This window comes from Erpetoichthys calabaricus, chromosome 2 (genome assembly GCF_900747795.2).
Source record: "Erpetoichthys calabaricus chromosome 2, fErpCal1.3, whole genome shotgun sequence".
Lineage (NCBI taxonomy): Eukaryota > Metazoa > Chordata > Cladistia > Polypteriformes > Polypteridae > Erpetoichthys > Erpetoichthys calabaricus.
Window position 1 is genome coordinate 324,023,051 of NC_041395.2, and position 20,375 is coordinate 324,043,425.

The 20,375-nt window shown below is 41.2% G+C and overlaps 1 protein-coding gene across 3 annotated transcripts in view; it reads left to right on the forward strand.

Annotated features, from left to right (window-relative positions):
• Window positions 1–10,224, forward strand: part of LOC114647313 (tolloid-like protein 2) — a 339,436-nt gene extending 329,212 nt beyond the window's left edge. For all 3 annotated transcript variants that reach the window (XM_051923412.1, XM_028796002.2, XM_051923413.1), the window contains one exon: window positions 9,925–10,224. In XM_051923412.1, the coding sequence (XP_051779372.1) occupies window positions 9,925–9,980 (56 nt within the window). In that variant the 3' untranslated portion in view covers window positions 9,981–10,224. The remainder of the gene's footprint in view (window positions 1–9,924) is intronic.
• Window positions 10,225–20,375: the final 10,151 nt, after the last annotated feature.

Sequence of the window (20,375 nt, forward strand, 5' to 3'; positions counted from 1 at the left end):
ACCATGTGATGCTCAGATTAAGATAAAGTAAATTGACTTGTCATCCTTCAAAGCTCAGGTTAGAATGTGTGTGCACATATGACCCCAGACTACCACATGACCACAACAGATGGGCAAACCAAAGACATTTTTGTTTTTAGATCATAAGGAAGTGGACACTGGGAGGTCTCGATTTTTCTTGTAGTCTCCCAGGGCTACCAAGACACAGTGACATCTGTTGGCCTTCTGGACATATTTTATGCTAAACTGGCATCCACTTAAAGGGCCGGGCACATAGGAATGTACTAGAATTGCTTTATCTTCTCTGCATATAACAAGTCCCCACTGTTACTGTTTTCAACCTCTGTACTACAATAATATCAGTGGTTTAACTCGCCTTAACTCAGTCTGTAGTGACATCAGAGCATTGAGATGGCAAAATTGACAATGTCCCCTTGTAGCAGCTCAATTAAGCCAGATGCCAGGAAAACAAATGGACTGTGCTCCCTGTCCTGTCTTGAGACCTCTTTGGCATCTCACAAGCCAACCTCTAAGCTCCAATCATTTTATAAAGCAAAGAACAAAAGAATTCATGCGAAGATATAATCTGTTTTGGCACAGTACATGGAAGCTAAGGCACTTTGGTGTGATGGTCATCCTAGTACGTGCCTTTCATTAGTGTAATATTATAATGCCCCGTCTCTTCATCCCAGAAAAACAATGTCAAAAAATGCTCAAATATTTCAAAAGAACGTTGTGTTTAGATTGCAAGGGAAGACTGAGCATATGTGAAGCACAAACATATCAAAGAAACAAAACAAAACAGAAGGCCTCCTACTCCACATAACAGGTGTGTGCTGGCTCACCCACTTCTGCACCTCCACCATCTTTCATTCTCAGATTTTCAGACTCTTCTCCTAATTCCTAATTTAAAAAGCCTCTGTTTGGAAGCAACTTTTCAATCCCACTCTGAGGTCACTTCCAAGCCAGGCCTCAGAGTCCACCCTTCTAAAACACCAGATCTGTCAGCTTACAGATGGAGCTTACAGCCCACAAGGAGCTACACCACTGAGCCCCTTCTGTCAGCTCCATACATCTTCCCCATTATACCTGCTTCTCTTTACACCCTCTAAAGGAAAAGCTGACACTACTTATGTGATCAGAGTTATTCTGTCATGGGCAATAGGGCATTTCACCGAGCTGTTGGGCACCCGCAATGGTTGTTATGGACACATCCTCTGAGCTTGCTTGCAAAAAAAAATCTTCGTGCTTCATTTGTTTGTGTATTGAACTTTTGTTTACATCCTTGATTTGTTTCTTGCTCTTCGTTTTGGCCTTCACTCACGGTTTTCTTTGAACTCCGAGTTCTAACCTGTTTTGATTTCATGTCATTCTCCTGGACACTCCAAATCTCATCTGCCCTGCAGACATAACGCTATAAAAGAATGAATGCGGGCGGCACGGTGGAGCAGTGGTAGCGCTGCTGCCTCGCAGTAAGGAGACCCGGGATCGCTTCCCAGGTCCTCCCTGCGTGGAGTTTGCATTTTCTCCCTGTGTCTGTGTGGGTTTCCTCCAAGTGCTCTGGTTTCCTCCTACAGTCCAAAGACATGCAGGTTAGGTGCATTGGCGATCCTAAATTGTCCCTAGTGTGTGCTTGGTGTGTGTGTGTGTCTTGCGGTGGGTTGGCGCCCTGCCCGGGATTGGTTCCCTGCATTGCACCCTGTGTTGGCTGGGATTGGCTCCAGCAGACCCCCGTGACCCTGTGTTCGGATTCAGCGGGTTGGAAAATGGATGGATGGAAGAATGAATACTTTATTTGAGTCTCAATCTTCACTCTTACGACTCGCTACTGCTGTAATCTGCTTGGCTACCAAACTCAGGGTGAGGCTTAGTCCCCCAAATTTTGATGTCTAGTAAAAAAAAAATAATAAAATAAAGCAAGCTTTACCCCATTCAAAAGTAGCAGGGGTAAAGGCTTCTTATTCCAAAACTCGACAAGAAAGAAAGGAACAGTGAAACCTGTAGTTCAAAATAAATAAATAAAGTTCTTTAATATTTTAAGATTTAACAACTAAATATTTCTGTGAATTTGAGAGTTTCAAAGAACACAGAGTTCTAAAATCACTGGAATGATCACTAGAGGAAGGAAAGGAAAACCATCAAACCCTGTCTAGCCAGGAAAAGAAAAAACATGAAATCCTTATAAATAAAAAGATTACTTTTCGCAGAAAACTCTATTAAACAAAAATAAGCTCCAATGAGCACAGAGGCACAGAAGTCAATGCCTTCAAAACAGATAAACCAGAGACCAAAAATCCAGCAATCACCAGCATAATCAAAAGAGCACTAAGCACAAGAGAATTCACCAACCATCTAGCGCATTCAATGAACCGCAAGGGACGGTGGGCTTTTCTCAGCCTTTATGGGGCTGAGGGCAGACTCTTGGGAAGATGGGCAGGTTGCCGCATCTCGTGGGGAGCCACCCACAAGAAACACAGAACATAGCAGTAGATAATAATAATTCTTTACATTTATATAGAGCTTTTCTCACTACTCGTAGCGCCTTTTCATAGTGAGTGGGAAGCCACTTCAACCACCACTATTGTGCAGCATCCATCTGGATGATGTGATGGTTGCCATTTTGTGCCGGTGCGCTCACCACATATTAGCTGTTAGGTGATAAAGGGGTGAGAGATGATTAACCAATTAGAGACAGGGTTTGGTTAGGGGGCAGAATGACTAGGCTGTAGGGGGCAATTTAGCCTGGACATTGGATACTCCTGACTCTTTATAAAGGATGCCCAGGGATCTTTTATGACTACAGAGAATCAGGACCTCAGTTATACGTCTCATCTAAAAGACAGCGCTATTTTTTCCCCACAGCATCCCATTCACTGCACTGGAGGACTGGCATCCACATTTAGACCACAAGGTAAGCGCCCCCTACTAGCTTAATTTAGATACCTAAATATAAAGAAACCACATGATTGACAACGTTAATGTAAAAAATAACAAAATAGTGATATAGTAAACATTTGAACCCTACCAGGGAGAACCATGGCTGAAATACTACAAATATATTCAAAAAATATTAACAAAAATCAAAACAAAAAGGAAATCATCAAAACGAGATATCTAAAAGGCAAACATGAAACAGAGCCAGAATGTAACCCCAAAAATCAAAATCCTTAAGAAGCCAAAACCCAAACCAAAAAATGAAAACAAGACTTTGCAGTGAAAAATCCAAATGGGGGCTGTTTTGTGGTGGTAGGGTCCTAGGGTGACTGTATTTTATCCTTTATATTCTTGATTATGTAGACTTGAATAAAATGCCCCAAATCCCTGCTATAGCCCTCACACATTACACTGGCCTTTTATATTTTTAAGATACAGCACTGTTACACATGCCCAAAATACGAGGAAGAGTCGAATGAAAATCTTAAAACTACTGCAGCAAAGGTGTCCTACAACTGTATAATATTTCCGCATAATCTCCATGACGTGTGACACAAGTCATCCAGAGCTTACAAAGTGCATGGATTCCATTAAAAAAAAAAAAAGTCTTTTGGTCACGTCCACAGCCACTCATGCACCACCTGCTGCACCTCTTCATCTCACCTGAGTGTCTTTCCCCCTGTTGCTTCTTTAAGTGGTAATCACTTGGGCCAAAGTCTGGTAAGTATGGCAGATGCAGAAGACATTGGAAGTGCAGGTCCCTGATTGTTACACAGGCTGAGCTGAGCACTGTCGTGTTGTAGTGAGTGACAGACATGCATCATCGTACTGAACCATCATTCGCTGATGAACTTTGATTTGTTTCATTCCTTCACTGCTCAAAAAGCGGATGAGAGAATGCTGATCCTCTTTGGTGCATGTTTTCAGTAGTGCTGTCATCTTTATCCTGCTACTGTGATGTCATTTAGCTCGCCTGCACCTCGCTTCAGCCCGATGGACACTCCTAGTGTTATTACTATTAATGTTGCCAACTTACACGAAAATGATTGAATGTTTAGAATTTCTAGCACAATTTTAAACTTTTAATTGGACTTGTTTAAGCAGCTGTGGAAATTTGGTCCCGGACACAAACAGGCAGACACAGAATGTCCCAAAACACAGGCGTTTATTGCACCACACAATAACACAGTGCGCAAATCACCAATAATAACTCTTTCTGTTCTGCCGCCTCTACTCCTCACACGCAAGCTCAGTCCTCTTCCATCCGACTCCAGCTCCGGAGTGGAGTGAGGTGGCCTCTTTTATACGTCACCCAGATGTGCTCCAGGTGCTTCCTGATCTTCTTCTGGCAGCACTTCCTGGTGTGGCGGAAGTGCTGCTCTTGCACCCGGAAGCACTCTGGACGTACCTGGACACTTCTTCCGGCAGCAAATCCTAGTGTGGCAGAAGTGCTGCCTTTCAGGGCTCCATAATTGTCCGGGCAGCCCCTGGTGGTGACCAATAGGGATGAGCTTCCAAGCTCTGCTCCCGTGGCTGTCCTCTCGTGGCCCTTGAAAGGTATTGCTCCTCTCCTGGTCCCTCCAGACGTCCCAGCTGGGTAGGACCCCCAGCCGTCTGCCACACAGCAGAGTATAAATGTTGGTGAAATAAAAATAATAATACAACCAGGTTCTTGTAAAGCATCCAATATGCTTAACTACCAGTTGGCTTTCTGTCTTAGTATGTTGATTAGTTTGTAATCCAACATGGTCCAGCATGTTTCTTGATCCTGCATGCCATCTGCATAGGGCAGCAGAAATGGCTTCTCCTTGTTATGGAAAATGGCAGAGAGAGGGAGAGTGATCCTCTGTCAGCCTTAATTTAAAGAAATTCCACAGCTTCTTGACACACCTTCTCAAGTCAGTATGAATGTGTAGCTCTCAATGAAACCGCTTAGGCAGACTCAGCCCCCCAGTCCAGCCCATTCCTGTTCCTGTCAACATTTCAAAAGATACACAAATGTAGTTTCAAACAAACAAGAAGGTGAGCATATACAAGTAATGAAGTCGTAAACTGCATTTTTAAACCTACCTTCCTGGAGGAAGATCTACCGTCCCTTCCCTTACAGGCTATGCTGGACTATTAATAGCCTTTTATCTTAGCCCACCTGTATTCCCCCAGGCTAGCTGACTAGTCAATTTCTGAGATTTTATTTGTACTAGTTCTAACCTGTAGTAAGTAAGAACATAAGACATTTAACAACAAGAAGAGATCATTCAGCTCATCAAGCCTGTTTGTTTAGCTAATAACTAACATGTCCCAATATCTCATCCCAATCTTTCTTAGAGGCTCTCAAATTTTCTGCTTCAACTCCATGTCTCCATAGTTTGTTCCAGAGTCCCACAACTCTTTGTGTAAAGTAGAGCCTCCTGGCTTCAGTTTTAAATGCATTTCCTCAAATTTCCACTGATGCCCTCGAGTATGTGATTCTCCCTTAAATTTGCTGGTTCAGCTTTATCAATGCCTTTGAGGATTTTAAATACCTCAAATACCACTCAGTCTCTTCTGCTTGAGACTAAACAGGTTTTATTCTCTGAGTCTGTCTCAGTAGGACATGTCTGCAAGTCCTCGGATGAACTTGGTTGCTCTCCCCTGCACAGTTTCAAGTGCTGCTCTGTCCTTCTTGTACCATGGTGACCAGAACTGCCCACAGGACTCCAGATGCGGTTTTAGGAGTGCATTATATAATCTGAGCATAACGTCCCTTGACTAAAATTCAACAGTTTTTATGATATAATCTAACATTTTGCTTAGTCAATGAAAATGCTGAGTCAACATAAACCCATACATCATTTTCAGAGGTCTCTCACTCTAGGTCAGTGTCTCCCAGCTTGTATTTATAACTGATGTTCCTTTTGCCAACGTGTAGCACTTTGCACTTTTTGACATTAAACTGCATTTTCCAGGAGTTCATCCAGTTCTGAAGCTTGTCCAGATCATTTTCATTTCTTTTTGCTGCCTCCTCAGTGTCTGCCATCCCTACAATTTCAGTGGCGTCTGCAAATTTGACAAGTTCACTAACAATACCTGAATCAGCGTCATTAATATAAATCAGAAAAAGTTAACGGTCCAAGGACAGATCCCCTGGGGGATTGTTCCACTCTCTTCTTATCTGTACCCTTTGTCCCCCTCCCACCCTAACCAACTAGTGGTCCAGTTTCTTAGGGTACCTCTGATGCCTACAGCTTCTAGTTTTAGAATTAATCTTTGGTGTGCGACTGAAGCAAATGCTTTTTGAAAGTCCAGACAAATTGTGTCATATGCTTTGTTTTTGTTCTGGTTGCTTCTGGTTTTGCAGGACCTTCCTCTCATAAGCATATCCTGGCTGCTATTTAGAATATTATTTTTGTTTCGATAATTTTCTAACTTATTTCATATTATAGTTTCCATAATTTTGCATTGCATAGAAGTATGAATAATTGGTCTGCAATTACTAGGATCCATTTTGTCTCCCTTCTTGAAGATTGTGTCACATTTGAAACTTTCCTGTCCTCGGTTACTTGCTCCTTTCTGAAGTAAAACAATAGTTTCTAAATTTTTTTTTTTTTTATAAATACTTATTTTTATCATAATACTATTATGACATCCTCATGACAAAGGTAAAAAGACAGGACTAAATCCTAATATTGCAGCAGCCGTCTTGTGGTCTGTGGGGCTTATACATGGCACTAAAGCTGTAATGTCCAGTGGCCCCGTCCCCTTAGGCTGAATATGAAGCAGGCTGGTTAAGTATAACATAGAATTTATAAAATACATAATAGAGTAATAAAAGATAATAAATCAACAAAACAATACTCATAGGAAAGTAATAAAATAGAATGAAAATCAGCACAGAATTTACAAAAAATTCTAAATATAAAAAAATTAAACTTGTGGTAGGGATAAAATTCTGGCCATCACATAAGAATGGTTATTTAGTGCTTATTTTATTGTCTTGAGAGAGAAATGTGGCTTTTGTCAGCAGGATTTACTGTGAGTCCACGACATATGATTAAAAATATATCAATAAAGAATACAAGAGGAGAGGTTTGGAGCAGGCAGTGATACAGCGCATTGCTGCACCTACCACACGACAAACCATGTTAGGATCCCAAATTAGGACCTGAGCACAGCCGTGCAATGGATGACACCTCAGCACCACAAAAGCTCGAATGGAGTGGAACAGTGTGAGGTTTTTACAGTGGCTGTAGTGCCAGTCCTGTCTCAAACCCCCAAGTTGATACTCCATCTTGCAGGACTGGATGCAGGTTAACGTCACACCCAGGACAGAGCAATTGCAGGTTAAGGGCTTTGTTCAATGGCTGACTGGTATTTACGGGATTCAAACTGGCAACATTCCGATTGCTGGTGCAGATCCTTAGCCTCAGAGCCACAAAACATCAAATTCAAACTGTGCACATGTACAAATATATAAAAATATAACGGCAAACGTTACTGATAGTATAACATTAGACCTCTAGTGACTCTTCCTATGAAGTCAGTAGACGGATTGGGAGAGAATGGGGGATCATGAGGTCGCTGGAAAGGGGTCTGTGGCACTCCTAATATCTCTGCAAAAGGACCAAGGTCCAAGTTGTTAGAGTCCTGATGCTTCCTATCTTGCTATATGGTTGTGAGACATGGACGCTAACCAGTGACCTGAGACGAAGACTGGACTTCTTTGGTACTGTGTCTCTCCGGAGGATCCTTGGGTACTGCTGGTTTGACTTTGTGTTGCTCATGGAGTCCAGAACGAGGCACATTACCTGCATTGTGAGGGAGCGTCGGCCGTTTTGCGTGATTCCCCGAGGGTGTTCCAGCTTGCAGGATCCTCATTGTTGGGGACCCACATGACTGGACCAGGCCAAGGGGTTGCCCACGTAACACCTGGCTGTGGCAGATAGAAGGTCATTTGTGGAGGGTGGGACTGGACAGGGTGTCTGCCTGGGGGGTTGCCAACCAGGATCCCGAGCTGTTTCGTCATGTGGTGGGTGCAGCAATGCGCTGTACCATTTCATGCTTCCCAACTTGACTTGATAACATCCATCCATTTTCCAACCCGCTGAATCCGAACACAGGGTCATGGGGGTCTGCTGAAGCCAATCCCAGCCAACACAGGGCACAAGGCAGGAACCAATCCCATTAGATCATAAATGTTATTCATAGAACCAGCAGTAAGACCTGACTTAACGGTCAATACAAATATTAAGTCTTCATCTCAAGATTTAAGTCTGTGGAAGATTATTAAAGTTAAACCTCTTTAGAAGATTAATAGGTTTTAGATAGATAAATAGATAGATAGATACTTTATTAATCCCAAGGGGAAATTCACATTCTCCAGCAGCAGCATACTGATACAAAAAACAATATTAAATTAAAGATTGATAATAATGCAGGTAAAAACAGACAATAACTTTGTATAATGTTAACGTTTACTCCCCCGGGTGGAACTGAAGAGTCGCATGGTGTGGGGTAGGTACGATCTCCTCAGTCTGTCAGTGAAGCAGGAAGGTGACAGCAGTCTGTCGCTGAAGCTGCTCCTCTGTCTGGCGATGATCCTGTTCAGTGGATGCAGTGGATTCTCCATGATTGACAGGAGTCTGCTCAGCACTCGTCGCTCTGCCACAGATGTTAAAGTATCCAGCTCCATGCCAACAATAGAGCCTGCCTTCCTCACTAGTTTGTCCAGGTGTGAGGCGTCTTTCTTCTTAATGCTGCCTCCCCAGCACACCACCGCATAGAAGAGGGTGCTCGCCACAACCATCTGATAGAACATCTGCAGCATCTTATTGCAGATGTTGAAGGACGCCAGTCTTCTAAGGAAGTATAGCCTGCTCTGCCCTCTCTTGCACAGAGCATCAGTATTGGCAGTCCAGTCCAGTTTATCATCCAGCTGCACTCCCAGGTATTTATAGGTCTGCACCCTCTGCACACAGTCACCTCTGATGATCACGGGGTCCAGTAGGGGCCTGGGCCTCCTAAAATCCACCACCAGCTCCGTGGTTTTGCTGGTGTTCAGGTGTAGGTGGTTTGAGTCGCACCATTTAACAAAGTCCTTGATTAGGTCCCTATACTCCTCCTCCTGCCCACTCCTGATGCAGCCCACGATAGCAGTGTCATCAGCGAACTTTTGCACATGGCAGGACTCCGAGTTGTATTGGAAGTCCGATGTATATAGGCTGAACAGGACCGGAGAAAGTACAGTCCCCTGCGGCGCTCCTGTGTTGCTGATAACAATGTCAGACATGCAGTTCCCAAGACTCACATACTGAGGTCTGTTTGTAAGATAGTCCACGATCCGTGCCACCAGGTATGAATCTACACCCATCTCTGTCAGCTTGTCCGTAAGGAGCAGAGGTTGGATTGTGTTGACGGCACTAGAGAAGTCTAGAAACATAATTCTTACAGCGCCACTGCCTCTGTCCAAGTGGGAGAGGGATCGGTGTAGCATATAGATGATGGCATCCTCCGCTCCCACCTTCTCCTGGTATGCGAACTGCAGTGGGTCAAGGGTGTGTTGAACCTGTGGCCTCAGGTGGTGAAGCAGCAGCCTCTCCATGGTCTTCATCACATCACATTTTGTGATGAAGGAGCATTTGAACTGGTTGTTTTTTATCCTTGGAAACTTGAACCTGTGACCTGATGAGAATAATTGGAATTATGAATGCAGCAGGTGAGTCCAGTCTGAAAGAGCTCACTATGCTTTCTGTAGCGATTGCTTATTAGGCTACTCTGTCAGGTTTGACTGTTGAGATGTTGTGGTTTTACTTCTCCACAGTTTGATTTATTTTATTTTTGTTGCCGACAGAATGTAACAATTGCATATATTTGCCAGACTAGATGTTTTCTGACAATTATAAATTTTATTTTAAATGTAAAAAGGCATTGAGAACCTGAGGGAGCCAAAATATCAATTCTCCATCATATTAAAACAGTTGTTACTTTCTTTTTCTTTTTTTTTTGTAATTTCAGCCACCAGAGGAAATCTACTCAGCTGGGGATTCCATAATGATCCGCTTTCACTCTGACGACACCATCAATAAAAAAGGATTTCACGCGCGGTACACAAGCACCAAATTCCAAGATGCGCTGCACATGTGAAGAAAGCTGGATGAGGAGCACTTTCTCAGCGTTTTATCTTTCCCGACAAAACACAAAATTACAGTCACAGGAAGAAAAAAAAAAGGAACACTTGCCACGGAAGCACCCTGAGTCCGGTGTTGAGAGTATTTGTTTTCTGCAAATAAAATTGAAACACTGCTTACAAAAAAACTTCAGATCTGCCTTCTAAGCATGCCAATTAATTGCTGAAATCCTAAGGACCAAATATTTAAGTGGCATATCAAGCCGTTCAAAAAGAAAAGGATTTTTTTTTATATTTATTTTTTATGTTTTGTTTTTTTAGCTTGATGTTTAGGAAGGTTGGCATCTGCCAACATAAGATTCCCATCCCTTGGGGCTTCAGGTGTGCTTAGCTTCTTGAGTCCTGTCACGTGTGAACATCACCCTTCCATGCCTGCTCTTGTCGACGGAGTCCCATTCCTGGTACCCAGGGTCAAGTCTGACGCCGAGGTTTATTCTTTCAAGGCTTAAGCGATGTGACGTTTCAGATAGCTAGTATGGTAGCCCAATACTTGAATTGGTGAAAAAGAGCCATCCAGAGGCTTGTGACACCCAGCATGCCAACACTCTGTGGTCAGTCAGTCAGTCATTTTCCAACCCGCTATGTGGTGCCCCTTATTATTGACGAGATGTGTCCCTGTGAAGAATGGGCAGCCTTGTTGTGTCTCCTTACGGAATCGCTCAGCGTGAAGTGGTGATGATGGATGAAAGTCAAACCGTACAAAGTAGTCACCAAAATGGACACAGACGATCCTCTTTTACATGGCATTGCGCTTCTGAAGAAGCTGAGTAACACGAATTGAACACTTTAATATCACAGGGTCACTAGCTTGAGTTGGCTGATCTGGGTAGGTGAATGCCTGATTCTTCTCTCAGTTTTTCATGGGCACTGCCTATAGTGGATATCGAAATCAAATCTCTACATTTTTAATAATATCACCTTCACATTGTAGCTGTTTTAGCTTTACACTTCTTTAATGGCACTTCCATGCAGTGAAAGATATGGCAGCAATAAAGTTAAGATACACAATGAAAATCTAATCAGTTTAAATGGGAACTGAGTGGCAGAGATCAATTAAGCCAGCGTTTCTCAACCTTTAAGTATTTGTAACCCGAGTTTTCATAACAGTTTTAATCGCGCCCCCCTAACGTTTTTTTGAAACCCTAATAAAATTTATTCCTATATTTTTTGCTGCCGATACACCGCTATAAGTTTAAAATTTCCCTACAAATAGCGAAATTATGCCACGTATAGCAACATTTGCGCCCGCTTTTTTGTTACTTCGCCCCAAAGTTTGAGAACCGCTGAATTAAGCATTCGCTTTTTGGAGGAAAATACTAAAGAGTACTAAAGCCAAAGAGTGAGCAGCCAGTCATTAGTCAAAAAGTGAAGTGAGATCAAAACCAGAAAACCATTCTCTAAAACTTATTTTATTTGAATCGAGAATTTTTTAAAAAGTTTTTCCTTCAAAGTTTGTGCAACTTTGCATGCAAATATCTTTTACAACATGAGAGCCATAATGTCACAGGTCATATGGCATTGGTGAGTAGCCACCATGCAGCATCTGTCCGGACTGTGCAGGAGACAAGTGAGGTCACTGTGAGGTATGCATAAAAGCAAAACAAATTACAATAAAAGTAGCAACTGAAACCCAGACAAAATATAACATCAAAGTCAAACCCAAGAGAGACACAAATAAACGAGTAGCAATTTTTTAGTTTTGCTTTTAAGGTATGTATGATTTCTCCAGATCGGATAAAGAAATGCTTAACCAGCTGACCTTGTATACCGTCGTACGATGAACTGGAGATCGCGAATGTGTAGGCCACACCCCTCGAAAAGCGAGATGCAAACCCTAATGACAAATCCAAAATTGACGTGTAAGGAAAGCCTCAGAAATGGTGTAGAAGATGGTAAAATATGACGGCATCATACCAACCAAGAACACAAAATGGTGGCATTCAGAAAAGTAACCGCATAAAACAGCGAGGTGAGGCTGTCACCAAATAAATAGTAAAAAATAGAGAAATGACAAAAAATGAATAATGTTATGCAACCTGAAAGCTACTAGGGCACAGCAAAGACCCGTAACTAGCCAAATCCGCAAAATATTTTTGACAAGACCAGAGCGTCGTTGTTGAAAAATCGAAAGAAAATTTCAAAAAACCAGGAGTTTCAGACAAAGAGAATTTGTTGTTTTAATAGCGATAAGCAATCTTTGACATCGTAAAACACACATTAACAGCATTTAAAGCGTCATGTTAGTGATGTCAGCATTTACGACTTTCGGGAACCGCATTCCCAGCGATGGAGCATCATGTCATTGCAATGTAACTCTGAAATGGCAGAGCCCGTTCAGAACACTCAGTAATCAAAAAAGTGACATTAATAAAATTCTACTTTGCTCTAGAAGATAAGTAACTGTTAATATATTTTTGACATTGTGGTAATGTTATTTAAGTAGCTCAAAGAATTTTTACGTTATCTGACTCCTAAAACTGTAAATATGAGTCAAGTGCAAACGATGAACGCGAGGTTAAAACGTCTTCTCGAATGACGAGGTCTTTTGTGTCTAGGCCACAACGGGGCCTTAAGAACAAGGACCAGCGAATGATCCTAAAGTGGACGAGCTGCAGTAGGCACTAAGGGTCATTCTGATTGCACTCCACCGAAAAGATATTTCTTTACGTGTTACCTACCCCATGAAGTTGGTAGTGATGGCTGAGAAATGTTTAATTTCTTGTTTTCATGCAGAACGGAGATAACAATAAGAAAGTTTCTGATGTAATAGTCATCTTTGGCAGGGGTACTCAACATTGGTCCTAGAGGTAGCCGCAGGTTTTGGATTTAACCCAGTCTTTAATTCAAACCCATTTATTTACAACCAAAGTAGTTTGTTTTTGAGTTTAGTTTTAGTTAACTGGCTTGTTGCGATTGTGAACCCTTAATCGCCTATTTAAATTTTTAACGGCTGTATTGAGGTTTTAATTGTTTCCTGTTTTCTTAAGCAGCCATCAGTTAATAATGAGGCGCGAACGACAAAAGAGCCAGCAGCAGCTAACTTAAAGCAGTGTATATGCGTCATGAAGTATCTGAGTTATTACAATGATTTCAAATAAATGAGCGAGAAGGGAAGGACCAAGAGGTACAGATTTGTTCTGGACCAGAAAACACACACATAATGTTCTGAGAAAATGAAAAATCTACAATGTGATAAAAGATATGACTTGGAAGAATGAAAGCACAAACAAGCCATCAAATTAAAGACCAAGTTTCAATATTTGCTAGGCCTGACTTCTAATTTTGAAAATGTTTGGAATTAAAATCTGGACCCACAGCAGACCTCCAGAACTGTAAACCCCTGGACCATGGCGACCAATACTGGACAACAACACACAATATCAAACATGTCCATGAAAAAATCTCATGTTACTCATGTTGCATAATCCTCATGAGAACTCATCCAGTCGCACATTCATAATGTCCCAAACGTGCATTTTTACTAAAATATTGTTAAATAAAACACCTCTGGAAACCGCTTTCATGAATGTAAATGGAACGCTCAAACGCAAAAGATTGTCTTCCCATTGTTACAATTATATTCAAATCGAATCCACAACTGGTGCACCGTGGGGTTATTTAGCAGTAGTCTGTGAATGGTCATATCGACCTTCTGTCTGTGGAAGTTTCTCAGATACGCAGAAGTCCGAGGCACATTCTCTTCCTGATAATGTTTTAAAATGCTTTTCTTTAACATTTAATCTTTAATTGTACTCTTCTCTCAATGCAACCATTTTCGATGTATCACGTAAAGTGCAATCTTTCCTAAAGAATATGCGAATAGTGGGCTGCAAACTGGCCAATAAATGAGGAGGGGGCGGATCTTCAATTCAGATACTCGATTGTGGATGAGTGCGTTCCATTTTTAGTTCTCAAGAGTGTTTTCCAGAAGTGGTTTATTTAATAATATTTTAATAAAAATAGATGTGTTTGGACTGGACGACGTGACTTGTGGGTTTCATGGAGATTTTGATACTGATTGTTGCTCTACACCCTTGCTCACCATCGACTCCATTATGTCAGAGACTTTGTCGTCTCTGTTCTCCATGATGACATGAAATTAAACTTTTTTCTCGGTCGTCACTACAAAATTTTTAAAAACAAAATTTTCGGGTGGAGTATTCCTTTAAGAAGATAAGTTGTGGGGTGATTCCTTGTGCTTACTATGCACCAGATGGCATCCTGTTAATATTCCTATAGTTATGTTTCTCCTTTAAACTAAAGTATTTGCGTCATGAAAACTTACATTGTTTTTCAAAGCGAGTATGAGAGACGCAGTTCGGACACTAGACAGATTTTTACAGAGATATTCTACTTTTATTGGGTCACCCTGTGGCACCCAGGGATTCACATTTTCTACAATAATAAGGGTCTTTCATTCAAAAATAACCTCATGAGAAATGCTTCTCCCTGCCATATTTGGGTCATCCAAGACCACCACTCTTGTAAGGATGGCAGGCTTTGATTTTGATTTCACTGACAATTGCTGATTATCGGAGTCTCACATTTTCAGTTCATATCTCCTTGGTTGGGATGCAGGCTTCACTTCCAGATCAGAGCCGTATTTTCTGGCTGCCTTTAAGCTCCTTTACTGGCCAGCAGATACCCAGGCTGCCCAATTGTCCATGACACCTTTGATGCCTGATTAGTCTTTATGGCCTAGAGCTAACTGTACCAAAACGTTTTGAGCTCAGCTGGGAATTGTGTGGTTAGCACTCCCTGGAGTCCTTCTGTTGAAGGAGTTGCTTTGGGGACCACCATTCGTGGGCCTGAAGTGCACCCTTTAGGCACGGTGCCCATTCTAAGAGGTGCCATGTTCTTGGTCTCCTTTAGATCTTGAAGCAGACAGGTAGGGTATTTTGCAAACGAGATGTGACCCCCAAGACTTTAAGTTTAGGTTTGGGGGCTGGCATTCCATAGTGGAAAGTCAATATTTGACTGCCCCTTAAATGTTCAGAAACGAGCAAAATAAGCCAAACTCTTAACAATGAAGGCACCACAATGACTAACTTGGCCTCCCCAGTTTTGTCACCTCCTGAGATTCAGTTGTGCCGTTGAGTCGATCGAGGACGTGGGCATCAGAAAGTCCTCAGACTTGTCCTGTCGTCAGCTATGTTTGAACGGGCTGAAGAGTCAGGGGTGGTCCTTCTCTTCCCTTCTGTGTCCATTTGTCTTCCCCCTTCCCTCAGGTTTGTCCACCAAGAGGTGACACTTCTTTTGTTGGTTTTTTTTTTTTATTTTTCTCGACATTCCTGCATTTGTGGGGCCTTCATTTTTTATCCTACAAATGTTTTTTTCTTCTTAATTTCTAGTCTTTTAATTTTTTTGCAGTTTTGTAGTTCAGGTTATTCTTGTTTTATTTTATTTTTTTTATAATTGTAAGAACGGCTGTGATCTTCGGACCTCAAACACCCTCCTCCCTTTCCCCTCCATAATAAATGGACCTTTTCAACTTTTGTGGCGTGCAGGAGGGGAATCAATCTGTGTTTCTTTTATTCATTGCACTGTTGCAATGTTTTGAGTAATATATGCTACAACGTTAGCATTAATCTAATTAGTTTTTTTTTCTTAATACAGTATAAATATATATATATATATACATGTATATATATATATATATATAAATATATAGAGAGAGAACGACAATAAGCACTAAATAGCTGCCTTGTTTTAAAGTCTGTCTAGAGATGTCTGTCTGGTTTGCTGTATACTGACCACCGGGGTTATATTTAATAATCCTAAGTGCCTGGAAGGTACGTGTTAATACGGGGGGGAGGGTGTCGAAATACATCAGGTTTTGTCTTTGCTCCTGTTATTTAAAATGAAATATAAGGAATACAAGAAGACAATAAAGTGCTTGAAGAACATTGTGATCGCCCTCTGAGGTCTGGTGCTTGTCTCTTTTATACTCTTTATTTCATTCCAAAATATAAATTCATTTATCACACCAGAACTCACAATTCAGGAGAAAAATGACTCGCCTCCAGCAAAATGTTGAGCCGAAATGAAAGCAGAGGGGAAAATACAGAAAAGAGGACCCCCCCGTCTCCAACCCCACTGCAGGACTGAGGTGGTAGTAGATACAAGTGGGGCTCTGCACTGGAGAATATGCCCACCGGCACACTTGGGAAGTTCTCAGTCAGTCAGTAATAATGAGACTTTTGCAAAAGGAGACCCCTTAGACCAAGTAACAATGTGGAAATGGAATACATTCATGTGTCGACTTAGCTGTGCAAGTTGAGGTGATTCGTATGAGGGGTGTAGATGTGGTCCACTTCTACACATACTTTGGGGGTCCACATTAATGAGGGGTTGGACTGGTCTTGGAGCACAGAGGACCTAGAGAAGAAAGGGCAGAGCAGGCTCATCTTCCTTAGGAGACAGCATTCCTTTAATGTGGAAAGTGACTTCCTCCACATCTTCTACAACTCTTCTGATGGTCCGTGCGGCTTTCTATGCTGTGATGTGCTGGACTGGTAACATCACTTCAAGAGAGGACCACTGAATCAACACGCTAATTAAAAGGGCAGCCTCAGTTATGGGGCACACTGTGGACCCCCTGGACATCATAGCAAAGGAGAGAATGAAAACAAAACCGGGTGCCAATATGAACAATGCTGCACAACATCTCTGTGACACACCAACACTGAGGACTATCAGACAACGAACCATTCAGCAGAAGTGGGTCACGAAACGTTACAGGAGGCTCCTGTATACCAACGGTGATACTTATTAAATACCGTAAATACTGTTAAACTTTTGTTTCTTTTGAATTTTTCTTGCTTTATAGTCATCCTAGTGTGTGTTCAGACCAAAGTGTGTGTGTTTACAGTATTTATTTACTTACTTTCTTGGCTACCAATGTATGTTCAGTATTTATTTATTTAAAGAGCTTCTGTAAAAAAAAGCCAAATGTCCGCTGGGGTTAAAATAAAGTTCTATCTATCTATCTATCTATCTATCTATCTATCTATCTATCTATCTATCTATCTATCTATCTATTGCCTTTCACTATCTATTATATAGTGCCTTTCATTGTCTATCTATTATATAGTGCCTTTCATTATCTGTCTGTTATATAGTACCTTTCATTATCTATTATATAGTGCCTTTCACATCTATCTGTTATATAGTGCCTTTCATTATCTATCTATTATATAGTGCCTTTCACATCTATCTGTTACATAGTGCCTTTTATTGTCTATCTGTTACATAGTGCCTTTCATTATCTGTCTGTTATATAGTGCCGTTTCATTATCTATCTAGCTGTTAGATTATCTATCTGTTAGATAGATAATGAAAGGCACTATATAACAGATAGATAATGAAAGGCACTATATAATAGATAATGAAAGGCGCTATATAACTCATAGATAATGAAAGGCACTATATATCTATGAGTTATATAGTGCCTTTCATTATCTATGTTACATAGTGCCTTTCATTATCTATCTGTTATATAGTGCCTTTCACATCTATCTATTATATAGTGCTTTTCATTATCTATCTGTTATATATTGCCTTTCATTATCTATCTATCTATCTATCTATCTATCTATCTATCTATCTATCTATAAATTTCCAAAGCCAGCTGCAGTAATAAATCTTTTGTTATTATTATTATTATTATTATTGAAGACTAGACTGACTTAAGAATATTTGCTATTTCTTGTCCTCTGTGTACCTTCAGTGCCTTTCTTCTGTATTCATGTGTGTCTGAACGTCTCGTCACTGGCGCTCCCTGTCTCAAGTGCGTTCCCATAAAGTTTGCTTATTTTCAAGGCCCTTTTCTCACATCTGTCAAGTTTTATATTTTCCTTCTTTGAAGGCGCATCTTCCTCAGTGTGCCTCCAACGTCTTTACTCCTCCTTGTGCATCTCACACTCGCACTTCCTCTTTTGATCGCATCACCAAAGCCAAACTGGTCAATCCGATTGCTCCCTTGGACTGGGCACCCAGACATGAGTGTTTTATTATACAGTACATTTCACAGGGTCCCGTATCTGATTCTTGGAGGGCCCTTTAAGGGTTGTTATGATCGGCGTTGCTCCACGTGACTAATACTTACGTATTCAGCCCACACCGCCTTCCTTAAACCCGAGTTTCTCAACCTGTTTGGTCCTACACATCAGTTTTGCCTTTTTAAATTCATTGGTGACCCTTGAGCAGCAATTGCAAACTTTCCCCTTAGTGAAACAAGCTCACATATGCAGTGCTGTCGATATCTTAGGCGAACTACTTGCAACCCAATGGCGGCAACCAGGGTTACAACCCAATGATGGAGAAACACTGGCTTAGGCAACCCACTGGTGTCGCAATCCAATGGTTAAGAAACGCTGCCTTACACGGACCCGGTGTGTAGTTTGTGCTACTCCGTTAAATCCGTATGTAGTTAAGGTGTGCATCCTGTTGAGCCACACCAGTCCTGCATTACCTCAGTGGTGATGAGCTGTACACTTCATGATCCGACCAGTCTGACATACGGCCACGTGGCTGGTCACAAATGGAGCTGTAAGTCGGCACATGTCTGTGCTAAACTTGTCAATATCTCATCATGCTCATTCACAAGAGCTTAGATAATAAGAGTCCAGTGATGCCATGTGTTGAGCGCAGTCTACATCGCTGTCCACCTCTATAGCTGTGCACCCTGGGTAATCTACAGCCGCCACATCAAGTCCCTTGAACTCTTTTATATACGCTGGCTTCAGCACATCCTGAATATCACCTGGCCTGATCCTGAGCTTCAGTCTGAAATACTTGCAAGGACCAAGTGAAGAAATATTGAGGTCCCAATCACCCAACACCAGCTAAGATGGCTGGACCACATACTAAGGATGCCCCCAACTCGACTGCCCCACAGAGTGTTACACAGCCAGTTACACCTTAGTCGATGCTCAGCTGGAAACTTTTAAAGGTAAATTTCTCACAAACATTAGGAAGTTTTCATTCGCACAGAAAACCACAGACACTTGGAATAAGTGACCAAGTAGTGTGGTGGACAGCAGGACTTTAGGGGCCTTCAAAACTCGACTTGATGTTGTTATTTTGGAAAAATTAAATGGATAGGACTAGCCGATTGGCCGATTCACATCTAAAATTTTCTAATGTTCCTACTGAAGACCATGTTAAAAAAGTGCAAGATCCCATCCAACTGCAACTGTTGTTGGCAACTAATTTAACCCAGGGTTATTTTTTTTTAAGACTAGGGTGCTTCGCCCCCTGCACGCTTCGCTCGCCAACCCCCTTGTTTGGTTTTACGGATACACACTTTTAAGATTTTTTTTTTCTTTGAATTGTTGCTATTTCATTAGTTTCACTTTTATTTCAGAACTTCTGTAAAAACAATATTTGGAAGCTTTTGAGTCTAAACACACTGAATCTTTTAAATGAGGTCAGTGAGACATTTTGTACCATGTACTTTGTACCATAATTCAGGATAGGTTTCTCTGTTTGGAATTTCAGCACAGACAAAGAGATCGACATCATCAGCAGTTAATCATTTTTTTTGCAAAGTAACCAATAAATGCATGTGAGGTAAAACACGTTTTTGAAATTCTCTGACTTAAACTTCAAAGCCTTACAATATTTACATACCTCTGACATATCACCTGTGTCCATATATTTGATCTCTATTCGTCTTTTAGTTATTTCTCCGAGTAATAATTTCTCTTTGTTTGCGCTAATGTGATGTTTACTTTCTTATTTGACACTGTCATTTTTTTCTACTTTCTTATTCTGTATCTTGCTCTGCATGTGTTTCGCGCCTATGTTTTTGAGTCTTTTGAATTCCAGTTTTCATTATCTCTCTAACCTGCTCTGCACGTGTTTGGCCCCCTTGTTTTTTAACCTCTTTATGACGTTTTACTTTGTTTTCTACTCTTTGTCTTTTATTTCTGACCTCGCTTTGTCCTGCCTTTTTTTCAGTGACACCTGGTCCGTGGTCATTATTTTCCCTTTTTCGAGTAATAATTTCCATTTGTTTGCGCTACTGCGATCTTTACTTTCTTTTTTTTATACTTTCTAATTTTCCTACTTTCATATTCTTTATCTTTCTCCACATTTGTATGTCTCCAACAATTTTTTTTTTTTGAGCCTTTCAAATTCCACTGCTTTCATAATCTGCTCTGCATGTGTATAGCACCAACATCCGGATTCGACGTGCTTTTTTTTCAATTCCACTTGTTCCGTGATGATAATTACTTTCCTTATTTTATGAATTTGCACCTAGATTATTTTTTTT